Source organism: Octopus sinensis, linkage group LG24 (assembly GCF_006345805.1).
Source record: "Octopus sinensis linkage group LG24, ASM634580v1, whole genome shotgun sequence".
Lineage (NCBI taxonomy): Eukaryota > Metazoa > Mollusca > Cephalopoda > Octopoda > Octopodidae > Octopus > Octopus sinensis.
Genome location: NC_043020.1, coordinates 5,006,412 through 5,031,723, shown reverse-complemented (window position 1 = coordinate 5,031,723; position 25,312 = coordinate 5,006,412). Strand labels below are relative to the sequence as shown.

Here is a 25,312-nt window from a genome sequence, read left to right as displayed (position 1 = left end):
CTTGAGGGCTTGCAAGTGCTAGTGTCATGTAAAAAGCACCTATACCTATTTCTTTACTACTCACAAGGGGCTAGACACAGAGGTTACAAACAAGGACAGACAAACAGATTAAGTCGATTACATCAACCCCAGTGCGTAACTGGTACTTAATTTATCGACCCCGAAAGGATGAAAGGCAAAGTCGACCTCGGCGGAATTTGAACTCAGAACGTAACAGCAGACGAAATACGGCTACGCATTTCACCTAGTGAGCTAACATTTCTGCCAGCTCGCCGCCTTAAAAAGCACCTATACCAGTGCCACATAAAAGCAGCCAGAACTCTTTGTAAAGTGGTTGGCTTCAGGAAGGGCATCAAGTCATAGAAACCTTGCCTAAACACACAGGGAGCCTGGTCAGTTCTTCAGTTGGTTATCTCCTGTCAAACCAGCCAACCCATGCAGTATGAAAAACAGACATATGATGATGATGATGATTATGTGATTAAGAATCTCGCTTTGAAACTGAATGGCATTGGGTTCAGTTCTAGTGCACAGCACCATGGGCAATTGCCCTCTACTATAGCCCCAAGCTGACCAATGCCATGTGAGGGAATTTGGTAGAATGAAATTGCGAGCAAGCCACTCACTCACACACACACATTCACATGAGTGTGTGTTTGCATTTGTCCCCTTACTACCACTAGACAATCTACTGTTGGTTTGTTTACATCCCCTTAACTTAGTGATTAAACAGAAGAAGGGAAAATAAGTTTTGGTTTAAGTTTCTTTAGCTAAGGTGGTGCCCCAGAATGACTGCAGTCCAACGACTGAAAGTGAAATATAAAAAATGATATACATCATCATCATCATCATCATCATCACCATTTAGCGTCCGCTTTCCATGCTGGCATGAGTTGGACAGGTCAACTGGGGTCTGGGAAGCCAGAAGGCTGCACCAGGCCCAGTCTGATCTGGCAATGTTTCTACGGCTGGATGCCCTTCCTAACGCCAACCACTCCATGAGTGCAGTGGGTGCTTTTTACATTTAATGTCCGTTTTCTATGCTAGCATGGGTTGGAATATATATATATATATAAATGGCTATTTCTTGCACCAGCTTCACATAGAAGCCTCAGCCCATCTAAAGTGCCTTGGATTGCAGGACGGCCTGCACTGCTTACCTTGGATCGTAGGGCGACCTGCTGTGCTTGAGGAGACCTATTGGGTCAAGTACATCAACAACAAAAAATGAAATGGAAATTGTAATTGTGATACCTGTGCCGGTGGCACGTTAAAAGCACCATCCGAACATGGCCAATGCCAGAGCCGCCTTGACTGGCTTCCGTGCCAGTGGCATGTAAAATGCACCAACTGATCATGGCCGTTGCCAGCCTCCCCTGGCACCTGTGCCGGTGGCACGTAAAATGCACCCACTCCACTCACGGAGTGGTTGGTGTTAGGAAGGGCATCCAGCTGTAGAAACACTGCCAGATCAGACTGGAGCCTGGTCCAGCCTCCTGGCTTCCCAGACCCCGGTTGAACCATCGAAACTATACTAGCATGGAAAACGGACGGTAAACGATGATGATGATGATGATATATATAGGAGAATTTGTTTTTGAAAATGCACATGGTTAAATGTTCACAGAATTCGATGACAGAGTTAGATAATATCAAAAATGATCTTCAAAGAGTATTAAAAATGTGGATTACTGAAAGTTTGGTCATAACGAGTTATTATAGAATATGTGGACGAGAGAAAGAAGAAGAGAAGGGAGTAAAAAAAAAAAGGTTTGTTTTTACAGTTTCTATCATACATGGCATTCTGCTTTTTGGAATTAGTTTATATACATGTTTTTCCACGAATGGACCTAATTTTTGAATCATTATAATTCTTATGACATCTTATTCTTCCTGGGGGTCAAGTTTGGCATTCTACCTGGTTGACTTTGTTGAAGGGAATGGCGATCAATCTTTCCGGTTGGTTCATTCTCTTAAAGGGTCAGTTTGTTTTTTTTACTGAGCATCTGGTTCTGATCAGAGGTAAAATTTCATTGGTCTAGAGATAGGTGACATCAACAATTGACGTTTGAGAAGGTGTATGGTGTTATTGTTATCACTACCAGATATATATATATATATTTCGATGGGTGAATAAATTATCCTATGTTTACTGTCAACATGGAAAATTCGATGAACCGATACCAGGGTAGCAAATTCACATCAGAAACATGGTTGAAGCGACCTATCCAAAGGTAGAAACTCTGGGTTCATGTGCAGAAATTTGTGTGTTATATATGAATAAATAAATAAATGGAGTTGAACGAAGATGTTAATAAAATTCTTTTACTTTCGACATATGTTTCGAAGACAACATGGTTTTATTCCAAAGGAATAAACGGTGTAAGATGCAATCTTCTCATCAGGAAAGAAAGGGAGCCTCTCTGTCTTCGAAACATATGTTGAAAGTAAAGGAATTTTATTAACATCTTCGTTCAACTCCATTTATTTATTTATTCATATATATATATATTTCTTTACTACCCACAAGGGGCTAAACACAGAGGGGACAAACAAGGACAGACAAAGGGATTAAGTCGATTTACATCGAGACCCAGTACGCCACAGGTACTTTATTTATCGACCCCGAAAGGATGAAAGGCATCGTCGACCTCGGCGGAATATGAACTCAGAACGTAACGACAGACGAAATACCGCTAAGCGTTTCGCCCGGCGTGCTAACGTTTCTGCCAGCTTGCCGCCATACATATATATATATAATGAATAAGTGGGGATAGATTCTCCAGGCTGGTATCATTTGAGCGCTCGATTATAATCCGGGTTGTGGCTAACACTGTATTTCATTCAATGGGTATATACTGGGTTTGCTTCGCAAGATTATCAATATTTTACCATGTGTATATCTAAGACAATTACAATGAATATGGAGATTTGTACATCTGCATATTCTTTTATTTCCATAGTCAATTGTACAACATATTTGCTTTAAACTTATCCAACACATTTCTGGTGCATAGACATCGAGCAATTGCATTTGCATCTAGTTACTTTCAACTGATTATTAGTCTGCAACTTTAACCCTTTTGATACCAACCCGGCTGAACCCACCTCTGGCTCTGAGTACAAATGTCTTGTTTTCATAAGTTTTGAATTAAAATCTTCCACCAAACCTTAGTCACAATTTATGTTCCTAACACTAGCTTAATAATAACTAAGTTATTTTACTAAATTCTTTGTCACATTTAAAATCAATCGAAAGAAACACAGAGCATCTCAACAGAAATATGGTAACAAAAGGGTTAATCTTTTTCACTCTGTGGAATCTTCACAGGTCCCATTAATATTGATGTTGAAGATATGAAAGGTGAAGATGACTTCAACAGCAATAAAATCATTCTTCCTTTCTTAAATAGCTTCTCTTAACCCTTTCGTTACTAACCCGGCTGAATCTGGCTCTGTAGTACAAATGTCTTGTTTTCAAAAGTTCTGAATTAAAATCTTCCACCAAACCTTAGTCACAATTTATGTTCCTAACACGAGCTGAATGATAATTAAGTTATTTTACTAAATTATTTATTATATTTAAAGTAATTGAAAGAAACACAGCATCTCAAAATAAATAGGGTTAAGCAAGGTCCATCCACAGATATGGTTCAAAATGAACTAAGTGTATGTAGGCTTAGCTAGCATTATTTTCTTAGGTTACTATAATTTTTGCGTGCAAAGAATGTGAGTGAAGGATTTGGAATCCTGAATTGCTATAAAAACTGCTATGGGATTGACCTTATCCTGACCCTAGGTTTGAAATTCAAATTGAGACTACTAGATCTTTTAATTCAAAGTATATTATTTAAAAAGCCTGAGCCTTAATTGGATTATGAATTAGTGATCTTCAGATATTGTGTACAATTATCGGTTACTAAACCAGACATAATTAAATATTGAGGTACACCGGATATCCTTTCTCCCACCACCATTAACTGTGTCTATTCTCCCAGACCCTCCTCCTCACTGTGCTGTTCTCTACATATTACCTGCACTCTCTCTTTCTCTATCTCTCTACTGAGACAAACACAACTTTATAATGCGCACGTATGTGCCATCAAATTGTCTCACAAACTCTTCATAAGCTTCAGGAGAGTTGTCTTGCCGTTTGATGCTGCAGAGCCATGACTTCAGTACATTACACATCTCACTTAAGCACTCTTTTCCTTTACTGTCAGAACTGGCTAAGTTCTCAATGTCAACTTGCTTGCTTATCTCCCCTGCAAGAAAAATAAACAGGCTGTTTTGGTATTTTTTCTTAGTTTTTTTTTAGTTTTAAAATATTTACTATTAGTTTCCCCACCACAAAATATCAAGAAAATAGACAAAAACAGCACCTGTGCTTTGAAGAACTTACTCTATGTCCTCAAATATGGTGGGTGTGATGGAGACTACATAGGTCAGACTAGTTTGACCTTGAGGGACATACTGACGGTATACAAGCAACAAATCTGGGACCCCATGACCAGGAAAATTCCCATAAGCAAACACTTAGACCAATGCCCTGCAAACATAAACTCAAAATACCAAATCGTCTCTCTCTATCAATGCACTGGAAACACTTCAACCCAATTCCAATTGAATAAGGAAAGCATATCATTAAAAATATAAACCACAACTAAATATCCTTTAAAAAGAAGAAAAACACTCAATTTCTCCACAGAAAAAAAGCAATCAGATACACAGACATAATTTGAAAACTTTAGTAACAGTTTTCCTCCTATGTTTCAAAACCACAATAACACAATACACTGGAGGTAGGAGCTGGTGTTAGCAGTGTTGTAAGTATAAGCATTATGGTCATCGAATGGTGTAGATTTAAGTTGTGTAGCAAAAATATGGATATTCCAAGGTTAGGTTAGGAGGGAGTCAGCTAAAACTGGTTGCGTTTGTGCAGGAAGAAGAGGATTGCGGGTATAATGTAGGGTACCACCAACAGGGAAGGGTTCAGACAGAGAGAGAGGAAACAAGCTGATTCCTTCATACACACAAACACACCCACACACATGAACAAGCACACGTGGACAGTTGAATAGCATTCTCCTTCACTTGATAAGGCCAAGGTAAATTCCTGGGTAGTTGTTGGCATGTTTCTAGACTGAATGAAAATGAAACGAAAGCTAGCCGGGTAAGTAGGTAGGCAGATATCTGCCTACCTACTTACCCGGCTAGCTTCGTGAGATGTGTAATGTACTGAAGTCATGGCTCTGCAGCATCAAACGGCAAGACAACTCTTCTGAAGCTTATGAAGAGTTTGCGAGACAATTTGATGGCACATACGTGCGCATTATAAAGTTTTGCAAACTTATGGAAAATCTAAGCAGCAAAGACCGGGCATTTACTGATATTACAAATGGAAGTATCCATCTCTGGTTCCATTGCTATACACTGAATGGTTTGTTAGATCTTTGGGAAATGTACAAAAGTGGGAAGTTTCTCCACCTTCTCCAGGAGTGTCTTATCAAACCAGATATAAAGCAGAAATTTCACCCGAAGATAAGAGTGAGAATAATTGATGAAGAATTTCAACAGTGTTATCAAGAATTATCTGGGCAATGTAAGCTTGACCATGTTTTCTAATGCTCTGAAACTTTTTTTTTACTTCACATTGTTTCTTTGTTAAATATTCAGGATGAAGCACAATTATATCTATCTATCTATCTATCTATCTATCTGTCTACATATCTATCTATCTATCTGTCTATCTATCTGTCTACATATCTATCCTTCTGTCTATCTGTCTACATATCTATCCTTCTGTCTATCTGTCTATCTATCTATCTGTCTATCTATCTATCTGTCTATCTATCTATCTGTCTATCTATCTGTCTATCTATATATCTGTCTGTCTTTCTATCTGTCTGTCTATCTGTCTATCTATCTGTCTGTCCGTCTGTCTATTGTATTCTTATTCGTGTAACATCGTCCGTTTTTCCGTCCTTGTTTTGTATACATTCGAGGCTTTCTTCCAAGGAATCTAATGCGCTTGGCTTAGATTTTCCTTTGGGGCTGGCCAGGTCGGAGCAATCAGATGATCCGGTTCTTGACTGAAGATTGAAGGCTTCGAATGTCCCGTCTGTGTTTTTTGTCTCGTCTTCTAAATGTTTTGCGTTCTTGTCCCAGTTTATATTTTCTTACATATATATATATATAGCGGCACCCGTACCCTTTTGGTCTTATTTATATATCTGTCTATCTATATATCTGTCTGTCTATCTATCTATCTATCTCTATCTATCTATCTATCTATCTATCTATCTATCTATCTATGTATATATATATATATATATATATATATGCACACACACATATATACACACACACACATGTATACACTTAAATGCATGCACATATATACATACACACGTGTGCCTGTGGGTGTTTGTGCAACCGGTGTTGGTGTGTTTACATCTCTGTAAGCCAGTGGGTCAGCTTAAGGGACTGATAGAATAAGTACCAGGCTTAAAAGTAATTCCTGGAGTAAATTCATCTGACTAAAATTCTTCCAGCACAGCCACAGTCTAATGACTAAAACAAGTAAAAGGATGAAAGGAGATATATATATATATACATATATATATATATATATATATATATCAGGAGTGGCTGTGTGGTAAGTAGCTTGCTTACCAACCACATAGTTCCGGGTTCAATCCCACTGCGTGGCACCTTGTGCAAGTGTCTTCTACTATAGCCTCGGGCCGACCAAAGCCTTGTGAGTGGATCTGGTAGACAGAAACTGAAAGAAGCCCATCGCATCTATGTATATATATGTATGTGTGCGTGTATATTTGTGTGTCTGTGTTTGTCCCCCTAGCATTGCTTGACAACCGATGCTGGTGTGTTTACGTCCCCGTCACTTAGCGGTTCGGCAAAAGTGACCGATAGAATAAGTACTGCGCTTACAGAGAATAATTCCCGGGGTCGAGTTGCTCGACTAGAGGCGGTGCTCCAGCATGGCCGCAGTCAAATGACTGAAACAAGTAAAAGAATATATGTAGCGTCATCTTGTAAATAATGCTGTCTTTTCAGTTGCATGAACTAAAAGTTGGCGGGAGACAGGATAACAAAAGCAGGTTGTAATTTTACCATGTACTTATTCTTTGTGCAAGTTTTGAAGAGTTCAGTTATTTTTTCAAAGCTATAATGGAATTGACAAAGGAACATATTCGGCATATTTTGCTTTATGAGTTCAATAAAGGCAAACAATGCAACAGAAAGTGCAAGGAATGTTAATGCAGCATACAGCGATCGGACAAGTGTAATCCAGTGTCAACAGTGGTTCCAGAAATTCTGAGATGGAAACTACAGCCTAGAAAACGAGCCTCACCCTGAAAGATCTGTAGAGGTTGGCGAGGATGTCCTGCAAAACCTGGTGGAACAAAATCCTGTTGTAATTGTTGAAGAACTAGCAGAGAAGCTTGGATTTGGTCATTCAACCATTCATCGACACCTGTGTGCCTTCAAAAAAGTCAGCAAATTCAGTCAATGGGTTCCTCACAAAATTTCCGAGTCTAATCGCGTGCAGAGAGTGAATGTGTGCTCTTCTTTGCTGTCACATCTCATCACTGAACCATTTTTGGACTGAAGAGTGACTGGTGACGAGAAATGGGCTCTCTTCAAAAATGTCAAGCGCCGAAGACAGTGGGTAGGGAAAGGAGAAACACTGGTTAAAGAAGGTCTTCACCCTTGTAAGGTGTTGTTATTTGTTTGGTGGGATGTGAAAGGTTTAATCCACTTTGAACTTTTGAACCAAATGATAACAAGGGAGATCTACTGTGAGCAGCTTGAGTTGCTTAAGTCAGCACTAGAAGAAAAACGACCATCTTTGGTTTGAAGACGAAAGGTGTTCTTCCATCAGGATAATGCTCGGCCATATACAGTGACGATGACATTCTAAAGGCTGGAGCAGTTTGAATGGGAAATGATGCCCCACCCACCATATTTGCTGGACGTCGCCCCATCTGATTATCATTTATTCAGCAGTCTTCAGAATCATTTGGACGGAAAAAATATGAATTCTGTAGATGAGGTCAGAACAGTACTGGAAGAGTATTATTACATATATATATGTTGGTGTCATTAGAATTTTAAGTGTTTGAGAGAATGTGAAATAATTTTATATGGAACTGGATCTCGAAGCATACATATAAACCTATAAATAATACCATATTAATATTGGGTTGGATAGAACAAAATCATTGGCTGCCTCTCAGGCTTGAACCTAAGTTACAGAGATGTAGACACACCAACACAGGTTGTCAAGTGGTGATGGAGGACAAACACTGACACACAGACATACATACATATATGTTGGGCTTCTTTCAGTTTCCATCTACCAAATTTATTCACAAGGCTTTGGTCAGCCTAAGGTGGGGCTTAAGATTTGGTAAAAAGGTTTTTTAAGGGATTATAATACTATCCATGTATAAGTAAGTCCCATATTTTTTTAACCTAATTTTGACAAAAAAAGGGTTTCTTACACACGTTAAAATTAGGTTATATGACATTAGGGTATGATACAGCTTTGCAGCCCCTCATGTCAGACCCTGTCAGACTGTCCAGCCCATGCCAGCATAGAAAACGGGTATGAAATGATGATGGCGATGACATAAGTACCTGACAACCCCAAGGCGGTGTCTCCCTCAAAATTGCTGGCCTTGTGCCAAAATGTGAAACCATTGTCAAGGCAGTGTCTCCTTCAAAATTGCTGGCTTTGTGCCAAAATGTGAAACCATTGCCAAGGCAGTGTCTCCCTCCAAATTGCTGGCCTGGTACCAAAATGTGAAACCATTATTAAAGCTGGTGTACACAAAAAGAAATGACATCTGGTACACACTCAGTGTAAAATGGTTGTTCTCAGGGAGGGCACAGAGGTGTTGAAATCCGGCCAAATCTGACACTGCTGCCCGATGCAGCAGTGTGACTCACCGGCTACTCTCAGACTGTCCTGCAAATGCCAGTATAGGTAATGGATTTTAAATCATGATGATTTGATACACACACACACACACTATGTTTTTGTATGTGTGTGTGTGTTTGTGAGCGAGCATGTGTGTGACATGGCAGTGCAGGTGATTACGTTGATGTTGATGATGATGATGATGGTGTAGCAAGTCATAAAAGGCGGCAATATGAATTAATGTCCATTTGCCCAAACAGACATAGTTGTTGGTAATCCCATTGGTTAAAATTACTGCCTATATACAAATTCTAAACTTTCATCAAAGAAATTTCACAAAATACAGTTCTTAGAATTCAGATATGAGCAGTTATAAAAACCTTGATTTTTGGGAAATTACTCAGTGTTCGGAGGATTTTACTAAACCCCACGACACTCACAATTGTGATAGTTGGATGTACTAAGCTCTACGACACTCTTTCCTTGAGATATTGGCTATTTTTTATGCCATGTCTATGATAAAAATCCAACATGACTTATTTGAATTGTTGTGAACTCTAGTAGTTAGTACGAAGGATTAGCTAGTGTGAATTTTAAGTCATAATTCTCTGTGACGAAATTACTTTACTTTCAAATTGTATTAAAAATGCTAAATGTACATAAATAAAATAATGTAGTGATTATTTTCTCTTTCTTCACGTTTTTCAACTTGCTAATGAAATTTGTTTCTGCAATTATGAAACTGTGTATTTTTTATAGCAGTTAAAAGAACACGAATTTATTTATCTTCAACATACATGCACGCATAAAGTGTCCGTTTGCGTTTCAGAGTATATATTTCTCACTATGGTGTTTATGTAGCTGGAGTCAGGATTTATGTATAAGGATAACACTTATAAGTAAGTGACGGGTTTATCAATATGTATCCCTACTTCAAAAGTAAAATATATTTATTATCTATTTCCAAATAGGAAACATATAAAAGTAGTGTTACACAAACAGTAACCGAACGAGGCTATAAAAAGTGTAATGTGTTGTTTGTTTTGTTCCAGCGTTTGAAGGAAACAAAGATGTCACTGAGGATCGGAAGGCCGTACAGGTGAGCGAGTGGACTTTGGTTCTTGAAACATTCCATATTTTATACTGAGATAGTAAACATTACATGTGTGTGTGTGCGTGCATGTATACTTACATACGTAAATGTGTGACTTTTGTAGATACTTGTACACACACACACGCACACTCATATATGTATGTATATATGTACACACACATCTCTCTATATATAAAACTGAGAATGTGTGTCTGTCTGTGTGTTTCCTTAAAACTTGAGAACTACACAACCAATTTCATTCAAATTTTACACATGCCTTACTTAGGGTCCATGTAGTTTCATGGGAAGAAAAAAATGTTCAACTTCTTGCCTAGGGCGAGCCCATAGCAATATCATATCTTCTCCACTATTTCAGTATTATGTGTTAAAAGTGAAACAAAAACATTTCTCTATTTTATATCAGATACTTTCACTTTAACAATAAAAATAATAATAACAATTGAATTATATGTAGTAAGTAATAATTAAAATCAAACTTAAGTATAATATAATCGTAACATAACAAAAGTAAAAATAGCAATTGGTATAAAATTGCATCAATGACTTGAACTTGAATAAGTGGTTTCACATGAATGGGAATAAATTAAAAATAAAATTAGCGTGTTGAAATGGAATAGTCCTACAATTCCAGTTTGTTATATATTTTCAGTATTGTTATCACTAGCGATATCAAGATATAACTTTGTATTTTATGTGTAGATGTACATGTAATATGTACACATATATATACACATATATACATGCACTAGCACTATGACCCGGCAAAGATGGGTCTTTAATGCTAGTATATTTATACATTTGGCATGGTTTCTACAGCTGGATGTCCTTCTGAACGCCAACCACTCTGAGAGTGTAATGGGTGCTTTTACGTGCCATCAGCACAGGTGCCATTTGTGTGGCACCAGCATCTGCCATGACTGCTATTTTACTTGGCTTTGTCAATCTTCTTCAAGCACAGCATAATGCCAAAGGTCTTGGTCATTGCTTCTGTGAGGCCCAACGCTCGAAAGGAACTATTCACATGCCACTGGCATCAACCACTTTGCCTCCGTGAGGCCCAATGCTTGAAAGATGCATTCTACTTGGTACTGGCACAGGTGCCTGTTATGTGATACCAGCATCATCCACAACGATTTCACTTGGCTTGACCGGTCTTCTCAAGCACAGCATATTGACAAAGATCTTGGTCACTAGTCATTGCCTTTGTGAGGCCCAAAGTTTGAAGAGCATGCTTCACCACCTCGTCACGTCTTCCTGGGTCTACCTCTAACACAGGTTCCCTTCACAGTTAGAGATTGGCACTTCTTTACACAGCTGTCCTCATCCATATGCTTCACATGACCATACCAGCACAGTCGTCTCTCTTGTACACCACATCTGATGCCTCTTATGCCCAACTTCTCCCTCAAGACGTTGGATCTTTTCGGTTTGAATAGCAGTTTTTAACATAATTTCTAGGTAACTAAAAAATTTTAAACTTCGTATACTGGTAGAATGTGTTTATAAAACATCTTTTTCTCTTGGCTTTATAGAGAAAATTCTATAGTTCGTAAGATATTTGTTGTTTTTTTTTCTTCAATTTCTGCAATTTCAACCAATCAAATACATCTATTGAGTTAAAAAACATTCTGTGCTGTATGAATATGTCCCTCGTTTAAGAAACAGATTGGGTTTATTTACATTTGTGAAGAAAAAAAGATACCCTTACCCTAACCAACTCTAACTAACCCTAACCCTAAAAGAGATTGAAATGCAATAGATTCTAGGGTCATAATTATGGGTGACAATTTCATATGACACCGCTAGAAAAAACTGCCTGTCAAACTGAAAAGATCCAAGATGTTTACACTCTGTGAAACATGCACACTGACATTGTTCATCCATTGAAGCCTACTGGCTTCATTTCTTTTCAATGCAACACATGTCCTCGACTGTCAGAGCCCATGTTTCGCTACCATGTAGCATAGCTGTTCACACACAGGCATCATACAATCTGCCTTTCACTCCAAGGGAGAAGCCCTTTGTTACCAGCAGAGGTAGGAACTCTCTGGACTTTGCCCAACCCATTCTTATTCTGACTGCTACGCTCTCGGAGACCCACCTCTACTACTAACTTGGCCACCTAGCTAACAGAAGCTGTCTGCTACCTCTAGCTTACCCTCCTGCCTTTTGATGGCATCTCTTTTCTGTACATTCTCAATGTATCTTCCACACAAAACGCTATTCTCCCTGTTAACCTTACTCTGATATTGCTGCACCTCTTATGTGGCCATAGCTTACACCAGGTAAATCTTTTCTACAGATCAAGCAGGGCCATCTACCTGAAGGGATTTGTGATTTGTCTGCCTTCTTATTTACTAAGACCTTTCAATTCTAGACCTTGCTTCCATACCTGGAATGTCTTCTCTAGTTCTGATAGTGATTCAGCTACAAGAACATGGTCATCAGCATAGAGGAGCTCCCAGTGGCAGCCTGTCTGAAATTCTTCTGTTATTGCCTGGAGGACTATGATGAATAAGAGGGAGCTGGTAACTGATCCTTGGTGGACCCCTACTTGTACCTTGAATTCATACTAGGGTCATAATTATGGGTGACAATTTCATATGACACTGCTAGAAAAAACTGCCGTTCAAACTGAAAAGATCCCATTTTTTATTTAACACCCTCCCTGCCTCATAAATCCTAAAATTTCAGCTTCTTTTCAAAATTTGTTTTAATCATAGTTTTTAATTACAGGCAGTTGAGAAGTTTGACAAGAAGGAGAGAGAACTACAAATCTATAACATAGAGGGCAACTGGGAATTCCTACGGGACAGCTTGCTGAGTGCCACTGACCAAAGCTGGTGCAAAGTCCTATCCAGACCGAGGGTGATGTGGAGGTGGAATGATGCTGTAGACAAGGCCATTAGAGCAAAGAGACAGGCCTGGAAGTGTGGGGTTAGCAGGGAACTGTATCAGATAGCCCGAAGGAAAGCTAGGAGGCAGGTACATTTATCCAGGGAAGTAGCAGAAAAGAAGTTTGCCAATGTTCTGTGACATGAGGACCAGAGACTTGAAGTGTTTTGGATTGCAAGACAGTGTGTGTGAGAAAATCCTGATGAGTTAGGAGAGAAATGTGTCTGCATGAATGATGGTTCACTTGCATTTAGTGATTCTGCAAAGAAAGAGGCTTGGAAATACCTTTATGAAAGGCTGCTAAATGTGGAGAATGAATGGGACAAGAGGGAGCTGGTAACTGATCCTTGGTGGACCCCTACTTGTACCTTGACCCAACAGAGGAACTAGGTATTCAAATTGACAGTAGCCTAGTAGATAAAGCAATTAAGGATACGAAGACAGAGAAAGCCCCCGGCCCATCAGGAATCACTGCTGAGATACTTAAAATATCTGGTGGAGTAGGATATTAGCTTGGTCACTCATATACTCTTTTACTTGTTTCAGTCATTTGACTGCGGCCATGCTGGAGCACCGCCTTTAGTCGTGCAAATCGACACTGGGACTTATTCCATGTAAGCCCAGTACTTATTCCATCGGTCTCTTTTGCCGAACCGCTAAGTGATGGGGACATAAACACACCAGCATCAGTTGTCAAGCAATGCTAGGGGGACAAACATACACACACAAACACACAAACACACACACATACACACATATACATATATATACATATATACGACAGGCTTCTTTCAGTTTCCGTCTACCAAATCCACTCACAAGGCATTGGTCGGCCCGGGGCTATAGCAGAAGACACTTGCCCAAGATGCCACGCAGTGGGACTGAACCCGGAACCATGTGGTTGGTTAGCAAGCTACTTACCACACAGCCACAATGAGATTGTCCATGAGGGCGTCATACCTGATGATTGATCTAGCAGCACTGTAGTCAGGTGTTACAAAGGCAAAGGTGATGCCTTAGACAAAAACAATTACAGATGCATCAAATTGCTGGACTGGGTGATAAGAGTCACAGAAAAGGTCATAGCTCAATTAATTTGCTTTCCAACAGCATAATTCCATGTTCAATCCCACTGCATGACACCTTGGGCAAGTGTCTTCTACTATAACCTCAGGCCAACCAAAGCCTTGTGAGTGGATTTGGTGAATGGAAACTGAAAGAAGCCCATTGTATATAAATGTGTGTGTGTGTGTGTGCATGCTTTGTGTTTGCTCTGTGCTACCACTTGACTGTTGGTGTTGATGTGTTTACGTCTCTATAACTTAGCTGTTTAGCAAAAGAAACTGATAGAATAAGCATCAGGCTGGCTTAAAAAAAAGTACCAAGGTCGATTCATTCGACTAAAAATTCCTCGATACAGTCTCTAGCATGGCTGCAGTCTTGTAACTGAAACAAGTGAAAAAGAAGATATAAATGTGTGTGTGTCTCTCCTTGTTTTTTCTGTGTCCCTTTCTGTAGAAGAGCGTAGGCTCGAAACGTAAAAGACTTTTTCTATTCCTGAGCGTTATACTAATACATCTGTTTGCTTTGTACACTACCTGTCTTCGTCTTTTGTTTTTTTCGTAAACTCTCCCTATATATATATATATATATTATATATATATATATATGTATATATATATATATATATATATATATATATATATATATATATGTGTATATATATATATATATATATATATGTATAATATATATATATATATGTATATATATGTATATAATATATATATATGTATATATAATATATGTATATATATATATATGTATATATATATATATATATATATATATATATATATATATATGTATATATATATATATATATGTATATATATATATATATATGTATATATATATATATATATATATATATATATATATATGAGAAATGTGTCTAGGAGAGAAATGTGTCCGCATGGATGATGGGGCACTTGCTTTTAATGTTGGTGAAAAGAAAGAGGCTTGGAGAAGCTATTATGAAAGACTGTTGAATGTGGAGAATGAATGGGAGGAGGAGAGCCTGCCAAATGTTGACCCAGTAGAGGGACCAGCTATCCAAATAGACAGCTCCCTTGTAGTTAAGGCAATTAAGGGTATGAAACCAGGTAAAACCCCCAGCCCATCGGGAATCACTGCTGAGATGCTTAAAACAGCAGGTTATGTGGGCTACGGCCTAGTCACCCGTATTGTAAACCAGGTAGTTCATAATGGAGTCATACCCAATGACTGGCGTAGCAGCACCATAGTCAACTGCTACAAGGGTAAGGGTGATGCTCTTGATAGAAATAACTACAGGGGTATTAAACTGTTGGACCAGGTGATGAAGGTCACAGAGAGGGTCATAGCCCATCTCATTAGGGAGAGAATTTGCTTAGATGAGATGCAGTTCGGTTTTGTGCTGGGTAGAAGCACCACTGATGCTATATTCCTGGTCCGACGACTGCAGGAGAAATACCTAGCTAAAGATAAACCCCTCTACATAGCTTTTGTGGACTTGGAGAAAGCCTTTGACAGGGTCCCCCGATCCCTTATCTGGTGGTCGATGCGGAAACTGGAGATTGATGAATGGCTAATAAGGGCTGTACAGGCCCTATACAGAGAGGCTGTCGGCAAGGTTAGGATTGGCAACGAATATAGTGAAGAATTCCGGGTAGAAGTAGGTGTACACCAAGGCTCAGCTGTCAGTCCCCTTTTATTCATCATAGTCCTCCAGACAATAACAGAGGAATTCAAAACAGGTTGCCCCTGGGAGCTCCTCTATGCTGATGACCTGGCTCTCATAGCAGAATCACTACCTGAACTAGAAAAGAAATTTCGGGTGTGGAAACAAGAGTTAGAATCAAAGGGCCTTAGAGTAAATATAGCAAAGATCAAAGTTATAGTAAGCAGAAAGGCAAACTCAGCACACACACCATCGGGCAGGTGGCCCTGCTTGATCTGTAGGAAAGGTGTAGGTAGAAACTCCATAAGATGCACCCAGTATAAGCTATGGATGCATAAGAGGTGCAGCAACATCAAAGGGAAATTAACTGATAAGATAGCTTTCATGTGCGGCAGATGCACAGGGACAATAGACACCACAAATACTCAGAAAACAGATTCCATCACACTCCAGGGGGAGAAACTAGAAGTAGTTGATAGTTTCCGCTACCTGGGTGACCAAGTTAGTAGTGGAGGTGGATGCTCAGAGAGTGTCACCACTAGAATACAAATAGCCTGGGCAAAGTTTAGAAAGCTCCTACCCCTACTGGCGACAAAGGGTCTCTCACTCAGAGTGAAAAGTAGATTGTATGATGCATGTGTGCGAACTGCCATGCTTCACGGTAGTGAAACATGGGCCGTGACTGTAGAGGACATGCGTTGACTCGAAAGAAATGAAGCTAGCATGATCCGCTGGATGTGTAATGTCAGTGTGCATGCACGACAGAGTGTAAGCACCCTGAGAGAAATGCTGGACATAAGAAGCATCAGCTGTGGTATACAAGAGCGACGCTTGCGATGGTACGGTCATGTACTTCGGATGGATGAGGAGAGATGTGTGAAGAAGTGCCATTCCCAAACAGTTGAAGGAATCAGGGGGAGAGGTAGACCCAGGAAGACATGGGATGAGGTAGCCAAGCATGACCTCAGAACGTTGGGCCTCATTGAGGCAATGGCGAAGGACCGAGATCTCTGGAGATGTGCTGTGACTGCAAAGACCCGAGCTGCTTCCTGCACCAGTTCCGCATAGCCCCTGCCCATTCAAAGTACCTTGGATCCCAGAACATCCCGCTGTGCTTGAGGAGACCTGTTGAGTCAAGTACATGAACATCGAAACAAATATCAATGGAAATGGTAGATGTGATACCTGTGCCGGTGGCACATAAGAAGCATCATCCGGACGTGACTGTTGCCAGTGCCGCCTCGATTGGCTTCTGTGCCGGTGGCACATAAAAAGCACCATCCGAACGTGGCCGATGCCAGCGCCACTTCGACTGGCTTCTGTGCCAGTGGCACATAAAAAGCACCATCCGAACGTGGCCGATGCCAGCTCCGCCCTGGCTGGCTTCCGTGCCGATGTGATCGTGGCCGATGCCAGACTCCTCTGGCACTTGTGCCGGTGTCACGTAAAAAGCACCCACTACACTCGCGGAGTGGTTGGCATTAGGAAGGGCATCCAGCTGTAGAAACACTGCCAGATCAGACTGGAGCCTGGTGCAGCCCGTGGCTTCCCAGACTCCGGTCGAACCATCCAACCCGTGCTAGTGCGGAAAACGGACGTTAAACGTTAAATGATGATGATGATGATGATGATGATGATATATATATATTATATATATATATATAATACAAATAAGAAAATGGAGAAACAAATTCAGTTTGTTCATCAACTTAATGTTGGATTATTTATTCATTTTACAAATGAGAACATCAAAAGCATACAAAATATTATATAATACAATAGATAAAATAATAATACAAATAAAATTTCGTTTGTTTTTGATGTTCTCATTTGTAAAATGAATAAATAATCCAACATTACAATATCCGTAAATTGATGAACAAACTAAATTTGTTTCTCCATTTTCTTATTTGTTTTAATAAATATATATATGTATATATATACGAGATGAATTTGTTTCTCCATTTTCTTATTTGTATTATAAATTTATGGTAAAAATATTTCTTTACCTTCACCCGTTTAATACAGTAAATGACTTAATTGTATTGTAATTAAAAACATTTATGTAGTAAGAATCTGGGTACTTTACCAACAGTATATTGGATAAATGATATCCCATAGTGGGTTACACCCATAACCCCTATCTTACTTTGTATATATATGTATATATATATATCTTATTATAAAAGGCAGATTTTATCTGCCTCCCTTTGTCTCTTATAGAAATCTACAATATAGGATTTCTTCAATTACAATTTACCTAGCATTTTAAAGAGTAGAATACATCGGGTCGTGCCAGGTACAGTTTTTCAAATTTCACCCCCAATTAAGCAAAATTTCGAGAAAACTCACAATGTGGTGTGTAAGTGAAGTGCTTTTCTTAGTGTGTGCTACAGCACACACACACACACACACAAATGGAGCGAACTGCTTCACTCATGCTATCACCCTAATTTCTCCTACTTTCTCTTTGCAAGTGTACCTTACAACACTACTCAAAAAAAAAAACAGCAAACAGAAACAAATAAATATATAACGATTTACTCCTCACACAATTTCTTCAATTACAGTTTACCTATGATTTTTACAAGTACTTCCATTCGGTCATGCCATACAAAATTTCTTTCAATTTCACCCCCAATTAAGACAAAATTCGAGAAAACTCAATTTTTTAACATTTCACTCTTTCACTTTGAAGCCTTTACTCTGCCTATTACTCCCACTTCCTCTTTACACACATAGACACGCAAATATATAAATAAAATTGTAAGCTAACGTGTGTGTGTGTGTGTGTGTGTGTGTGTGTGCGTGTGTGTGTGTGTGTGCGTGTGTGTGTGTGTGAGTGTGTGTGTGTGTGTGACAGGGATGAGCCATTCAGTCTGGTCATCCCTTTTTGCTAGAAGATCCTCTATGGTCTTATATGCTACACCACTGGTTTTCAGTTCAAGAAGGACTATTCATTATAATACATCAGTTCCACACATTTACCCTGGTTCCATTTCGGACAACTGCACAAACATTTGCCATTTCACACATGTATGTAAACAAATTCCTTTCTTAAAAATTTCAATTCAATTTCTTTTACAATTTACGTTTCTATACACTTTACGCAAATATTTGATTAAACAACTAAAACACTTCACATTTCGAACATGTACGTAAACTACTGCCATTCTTGCAAATCTAACTTCATTTACTTGCATTTAACTCAAATTTCAATACATTTTACACACTCTGCTCCATACAAAGTTTTTTAGGACGAAAATAAGATCTAAAGTTATCTCTAAGTAGTAGGAAGATCGCCCAAAAGTGTATATAGATATTTAAATGTATTTATATATTCATCTATACACAGATGTATGTATAACGTATGTGTATATATTTCCATAGAGGTAAACATTCACTCCGCACAAAGTTTTTTAGGACGAAAATAAGATCTAAAGTTATCTCTAAGAAGCAGAAAGATCGCCCAAAAGTGTATATAGATATTTAAATGTATTTATATATTCATCTATACACACATGTATGTATAATGTGTGTGTATATATTTCCATAGAGGTAACCATTCACTCCATACAAAGTTTTTTAGGACGAAAATCTATATATAAAAGAAAGGTTGTGTGTCTGTCTACTCCAATTTACATTCCTAACTAATCCCACATTTTGCGATGCAGTTTAACCAAAAGCGGGTATCTTTTAGTCGTGATTCATATCGAGCCCTTCTGGGTATTAGCGCGCGTCTACGATGAGTCTACGATTTTAAAAATAATTTACCATCATTTATTTCCATTTTAATGCATATTTTTTTTAATAAAGGGAAGTAACTCTCAAACTTCACACCAATATGCGTGCTCATATGCGACGTAATATCACATCAGCAGCTTTTCCTCACACCCTCCTTGCACTTGCCGAAGGCAAAATACCAGGGGATGAAAATGGTAATATTGCCATCGATTCCATTTGTACCATTGTTAAGACGCCTTCTGATCTCAGAGATGCAGTGTTCACAGATCTACAAGCTAATTATCAGAATATGGATTGGATTGGCCAAAAGGCTATACTGGCCCCGAGGAATAAAACTGTTCACCATATTAATGATGAAATGCTAAAACTCATTCCTGGGGAAGTCTATGTATATCAGTCTATCGATACAACTCCTGACCCAGATGACGTCATCAACTATCCAATAGAGGTACTCAATTCCTTTGAGCACCCCGGACTACCACCACACATTCTCAAACTTAAAGTTGGTGCCCCTATAATGCTCATCAGAAATTTGGTTACCCCCAAAACAATGCAATGGCACACGTTTGATCGTTAAGTCCTTATCTCCCACCGTAAACTTATATCAATATTTGCCTGAATAATCATCATAATTCAGTGCAATCATTAACAGTACTTTCAAGCAATTCAGCCCCGAGCAACGCCGGGCAATTCTGCTAGTATATATATAAAGGGAAAGTTTCGAAAATAAACAAAAGACTAAGGCAGGTGGTGTATAAACAAACAGATGTATTAGTATAGCGCACAGGAATAGAAAAAGTCTTTTACGTTTCGAGCCTACGCTCTTCTACAGAAAGGGACACAGAAAAAACAAGGAGAAAATCATGGCGTATATAATGGCAAAATGTCTGTGTGCGTGTCCTTTATACAAATCCACAATTTTTCTGTTAGAGGTCTTGCACTTTCTGTGATTATTCAAATCCATCCAAGGGTGGTCGTGCACATCTTTACATTTCCCTAGTCACCCCGCAAAGCCATTAAAAAATCAATAGAAGTGACTTTTTTTGTGAATTTTCTATCCAAAATCCAATCAAAATGCCCGAAACTTGATACGCCAATTGAATGCCAGCTAGCTGTATGTGATTGGTCGGAGATTTGGACAGTACTCACGTGTATGTGTGCATGCACGCAGCTGTATATGCAGGCACTAACACTATGACCCGGTGTTGCCAGGTCATACTGCTAGTATATATATATAATATATATATATTCGTGTGTGGTATGTCATGTTTGCCAGTAAGTTATAAAATGATTTCCAAACATTAATGTTTTTTGTGACTCTTTTATTTTAGAAGTCACCTATTTCAGCTAAGGTGAAAGAAAGGATTACACCTCAAATTATCCAACCCACAGGCATAAAGATATTGAAGCAAAAGTAAGTATTTCTAATATTTTTGATGTTGTAATTCCATTACCGTTGTTGTTGTTGTTGGCAGTGATGTTGTTGAACCCAAAGTGAGCCTCAAGCTATGTATATTTATATCCATGTGTATGTTTATATCATCATGGCTCGGCTTCGTGAACGAAGATCAGGAAGGCTTTCCATGTCGCATGCATGCATGCTCATGACTGAGAAGTCTGATATGGGAAAGCAGGTCCGTGATCAGTGTCCACAGACGAAGGTAACATCCGGTTTGGTGTCAGAGGCGGCTCACTCCTTCCTTCTGCGTCTCTTGTCTTTAAGCGCGTCTCTTCTTTGTTCCTCAAACTTGCTGTCTGCGTTGAAGATCGTGTGGTGCCAGACATCATGGTCCGCAGCCAGGTCTGACCTGCATTAAGTCGGCAAGCTGGCAGAAACGTTAGCACGCCAGGCGAAATGCTTAGCGGTATTTCGTCTGCCGTTACGTTGTGAGTTCAAATTCCGCCGAGGTCGACTTTGCCTTTCATCCTTTTGGGGTCGATAAATTAAGTGCCAGTTACGCACTGGGGTCGATGTAATCAACTTAATACCTGTGTCTGTCCTTGTTTGTCCCCTCTGTGTTTAACCCCTTGTGGGTAATGAAGAAATAGGTCCGACCAGCATTGGTGGTTAATTTGACATAGAAAACACATATATACATGGTGTTTTGGGCTAAATTTTGATGATATTGCCTTCTTTTTCTCAGGAATATCTCGATGTATTGGTAAACGGTCATCATCATCATCATCATTGTTTAACGTCCGTTTTCCATACTGGCATGAGTTGGACGGTTCAAATTGGGTCTGGGTCGCCGGAAGGCTGCACCAGGCCCAGTGTGATATGGCAGTGTTTCTACAGCTGGATGCCCTTCCTAACACCAACCACTTCGTGAGTGTAGTGGGTGCTTTTTACATGCCACTGGCACAAGTGCAAGACAAGGCTGGCAAATGGCCACGATCGAATGGTGCTTTTTATGTGCCACTGGCACGGAGGCCAGTTGGGGCGGTGCTGGCAAAGGCCACGTTTGGATGGTTCTCTTATGTACCACCGGCACTGGTATCACAGCTGCAATTTCCATTGATGTTGATCGATTTTGATTTTGATTTTCACTTGCCTCAACTGGTCTTCACAAGTAGAGTTTTGTGTCCCAAGAAGGAAAGCTATGCATAAGTAGACTGGCTACATCCCATGTAGAGGCCACAGGTTATGGTCTCACTTGTCCTGTCGGGTCTTCTCAGGCACAGCATACTTACAAAGGTCTTGGTCTCTAGTCATTTCTTTTGTGAGACCTAAAGTTTGAAAGTCGTGCTTCACCACCTCGTCCCAGGTTTTCCTGGGTCTACCTCTTCCACAGGTTCCTTCAACTGCTAGGGTGTGGCACTTTTTCTCACAAATTTGTAGTTGAGAAAATGTTGGCTGACATGGAGGATGGGAAACCATCTGAATTTTGGAGATGAGTAACCAGCATCATCATGGTACAAGCTAGGTGTCAAAATATCAACACCATGATTGCTGTCCAATGCTCTGTGAACATTGTAAAGGTGTAAGATGCTGAACCAATTCTACTATATGGCTCAGAAACCTGGACGTTATCAAAAAAGCTTGAGAGGCAGTTGGATGGAACCTACACTTGCCTCCTTATGAGAGCTCAAAATCTCTCGTGGAAGCGTCATCCAACCAAAATGCAAATATATGGGAAACTACCACCTATGTCATCTCTTGTGAAAAGTAGGAGAGTCCAGTTTGCTGGACATTGTTATAGAGCTGAAAACGAGGCAATTTCTACTCTTCTCCTCTGGAAGCCATCTACTTGCGATACCAGAGGGCACACACTCTCCTACCCTGATGTAATCTCCAGGGATACAGGCATCCAGCAACAGAAAAATCGTTTTTCTTTGGAATAGAAAAAAAGTCTATCTTTATTTCTTCTTTTGCTGGTGTATCAAATTTAAGTTAAATCAGTGTTTCTCAAAGAGGAGGCGTATGGGACGGTCGAACAAGTTGTTTTGAGATTATTTGGTTTAAATGTTTGACAACTCAGCACCGTCCATTGGACGGGGGGGGGGGCGTTTTGCTCATATATATATATATATATATATACTCTTTTACTGGTTTCAGTCATGCTGCAGCATCACCTTTAGTCGAGCAACTCGACCCCAGGACTTATTCTTTATAAGCCCAGTACTTATTCTATCGGTCTCTTTTGCCGAACCGCTAAGTGACGGGGAAATAAACACACCAGCATCGGTTGTCAAGCAATGCTAGAGGGACAAACACAGACACACACACACACACACACATATATATATATATACAAATATACGACGGGCTTCTTTCAGTTTCCGTCTATGAAATCCACTCACAAGGCTTTTGTCGGCCCGAGGCTATAGTAGAAGACACTTGCCCAAGGTGCCACGCAGTGGGACTGAACCCAGAACCATGTGGTTGGTAAGCAAGCTACTTACCACACAGCCACTCCAAGACAATAATTCTTTGAATCAAAGAAGCCAACTCTTGAATTCGTGCAGACACGCAGCTAAATTTAAAATGTCTACTAGCAATATCCTATATGGTTCGCTTATATTTTTGATTCTTGGACTAGTTTCTAATCACACTGTTGGATTTGTTTCGCATTATGCACGATTGATTCCGCATCGCAAAGTTTTGGTATATATCTCGATATATTTCTTAAGAAGAACCTTCGACTGTTACATACTAATATTATTTTCCTGTTTAGGAATCTGATTTTATTTTATTTCATTTTATTGTATTTTATAAAACCACTTTAATCTTTTAATTTATAGATAATTCGATTTTGGGTGTTATATTTTGCATGTCTTTTATCTAAATTTTATTAGTATGTACTCAGCAATTTTTAAAATAATGTTGTTTGTATATACGTCAGATCCTAGACATGGTTTTATGTGAATACTAGCAGTATCGCCCGGCGTTGCTCGGGTTTGTTTCAACCCTTTAGAATTGGTATTTTTGAAAAGTAAAAATGTTGCATTATGTAGCTTGTTATTCTCTTTAAGTGAACATTTTTCTGGTTGAAATACACCGAAAAATGGCGACACAGCTGTAAAAAAATCGTAAAAAATAGGGATTTTCATAGAAAAAAAAAGCACCTTTTTGATGTAAATAATTTTTGGTTGTTAACATGATCCGATTTGAATTTTTTCTTCTACGGAAGGAAGAACAAGCCTTCTTCTATCATACTCTCAATTTTGGTCAACTTGCGCCGAAGGGTCTCGGAGGAGATAGTGTTCAGTTGAAGGCTACCAAACCTGCCAGACACAGACAACTTCAGCTTTATATATATAGAGATTTGCATTGGCCTGCATATGTATTCGTATGCATGCGTATATGTATATGTGTAAGTGAGCGTGCATATTTATACTTATGCACATACATACATGGATGTATATGTATGCATGTATTCACTTGAATTTGTGTGGATGTGTATTTAAGTACTTATCTCAATATATTTATATATGTGTTCTTATACGTGTATTTACTGCTAATATACACTTTTATATATACATGTATACGTAATTATATTTTGTGAACGTTCGTTACGCATGGTCAGGCTGTTTTCTTTCTTCCTTTCTTTTGTTATCTTTTCTCTCCCTTTTCGTTACATGTATAGGGTCCTGTAACTTCACGCCCTTCTCCCCTTCTTTTACTCACGTCTTTGGCTATCTGATGCTTTACTTTTTCTTTTTCTTCCCCCCTCTCTACGTTTTACTTCTAGTCTATATGTATACATTTCTTTACTGCCCACAAGGGGCTAAACATAGAGGGGACAAACAAGGACAGACAAAGGGATTAAGTCGATTACATCGATCACAGGGCGAAACTGGTACTTTATTTATCGACCCCGAAAGGATGAAAGGCAAAGTCGACCTCTGCGGAATTTGAACTCAGAACGTAGCGACAGACGAAATATCTATTTCTTTACTACCCACAAGGGAAACTGGTACTTATTTATCGACCCCGAAAGGATGAAAGGCAAAGTTGACCTCGTCGGAATTTGAACTCAGAACGTAACGGCAGACGAATTACCGCAAAGCATTTCGCCCGGCGTGCTAACGTTTCTGCCAGCTCGCCGCCGTATACACCAAGTGATTATTGCATGCGTGCAAGATTGCGTATATATATGTATTTGTGTGTATATTTACGTTTTGCATTTGTATGTCTGCATATGTATGTGGTCTGTGTACATCTATCTGTGTATTTTGATGTATATATGTATATTGATGGTTTAGTATGAGTATATACTGTTGTGAAATATTTTAATTTTTATGTATTAATTGTATTAATCGAATTATATTTCTATATAATTAATTACAATATGTATTTTGAATCCGCTCTACGATTTAAGGTTTTTCCTTGATTTTCTTTATAATGTATACTGAATTCATTTATTTTTGTCGCATGCTTAAGACTGTT

General features: G+C 39.1%; 1 protein-coding gene across 9 annotated transcripts in view; it reads left to right on the top strand.

The window, feature by feature from the left end:
• Nucleotides 1–25,312, top strand: part of LOC115223936 — a 57,317-nt gene that overhangs the window by 4,965 nt on the left and 27,040 nt on the right. For 8 of the 9 annotated variants that reach the window (XM_036512705.1, XM_036512701.1, XM_036512700.1 and 5 more), the window contains exons 3-4: nucleotides 10,000–10,046; nucleotides 20,754–20,836. In XM_036512705.1, the coding sequence (XP_036368598.1) occupies nucleotides 10,000–10,046; nucleotides 20,754–20,836 (130 nt within the window). Of the gene's footprint in view, nucleotides 1–5,315; nucleotides 5,603–9,999; nucleotides 10,047–20,753; nucleotides 20,837–25,312 lie in introns of those variants that run through there. The other variant, XM_029794679.2, reaches the window with a different exon arrangement.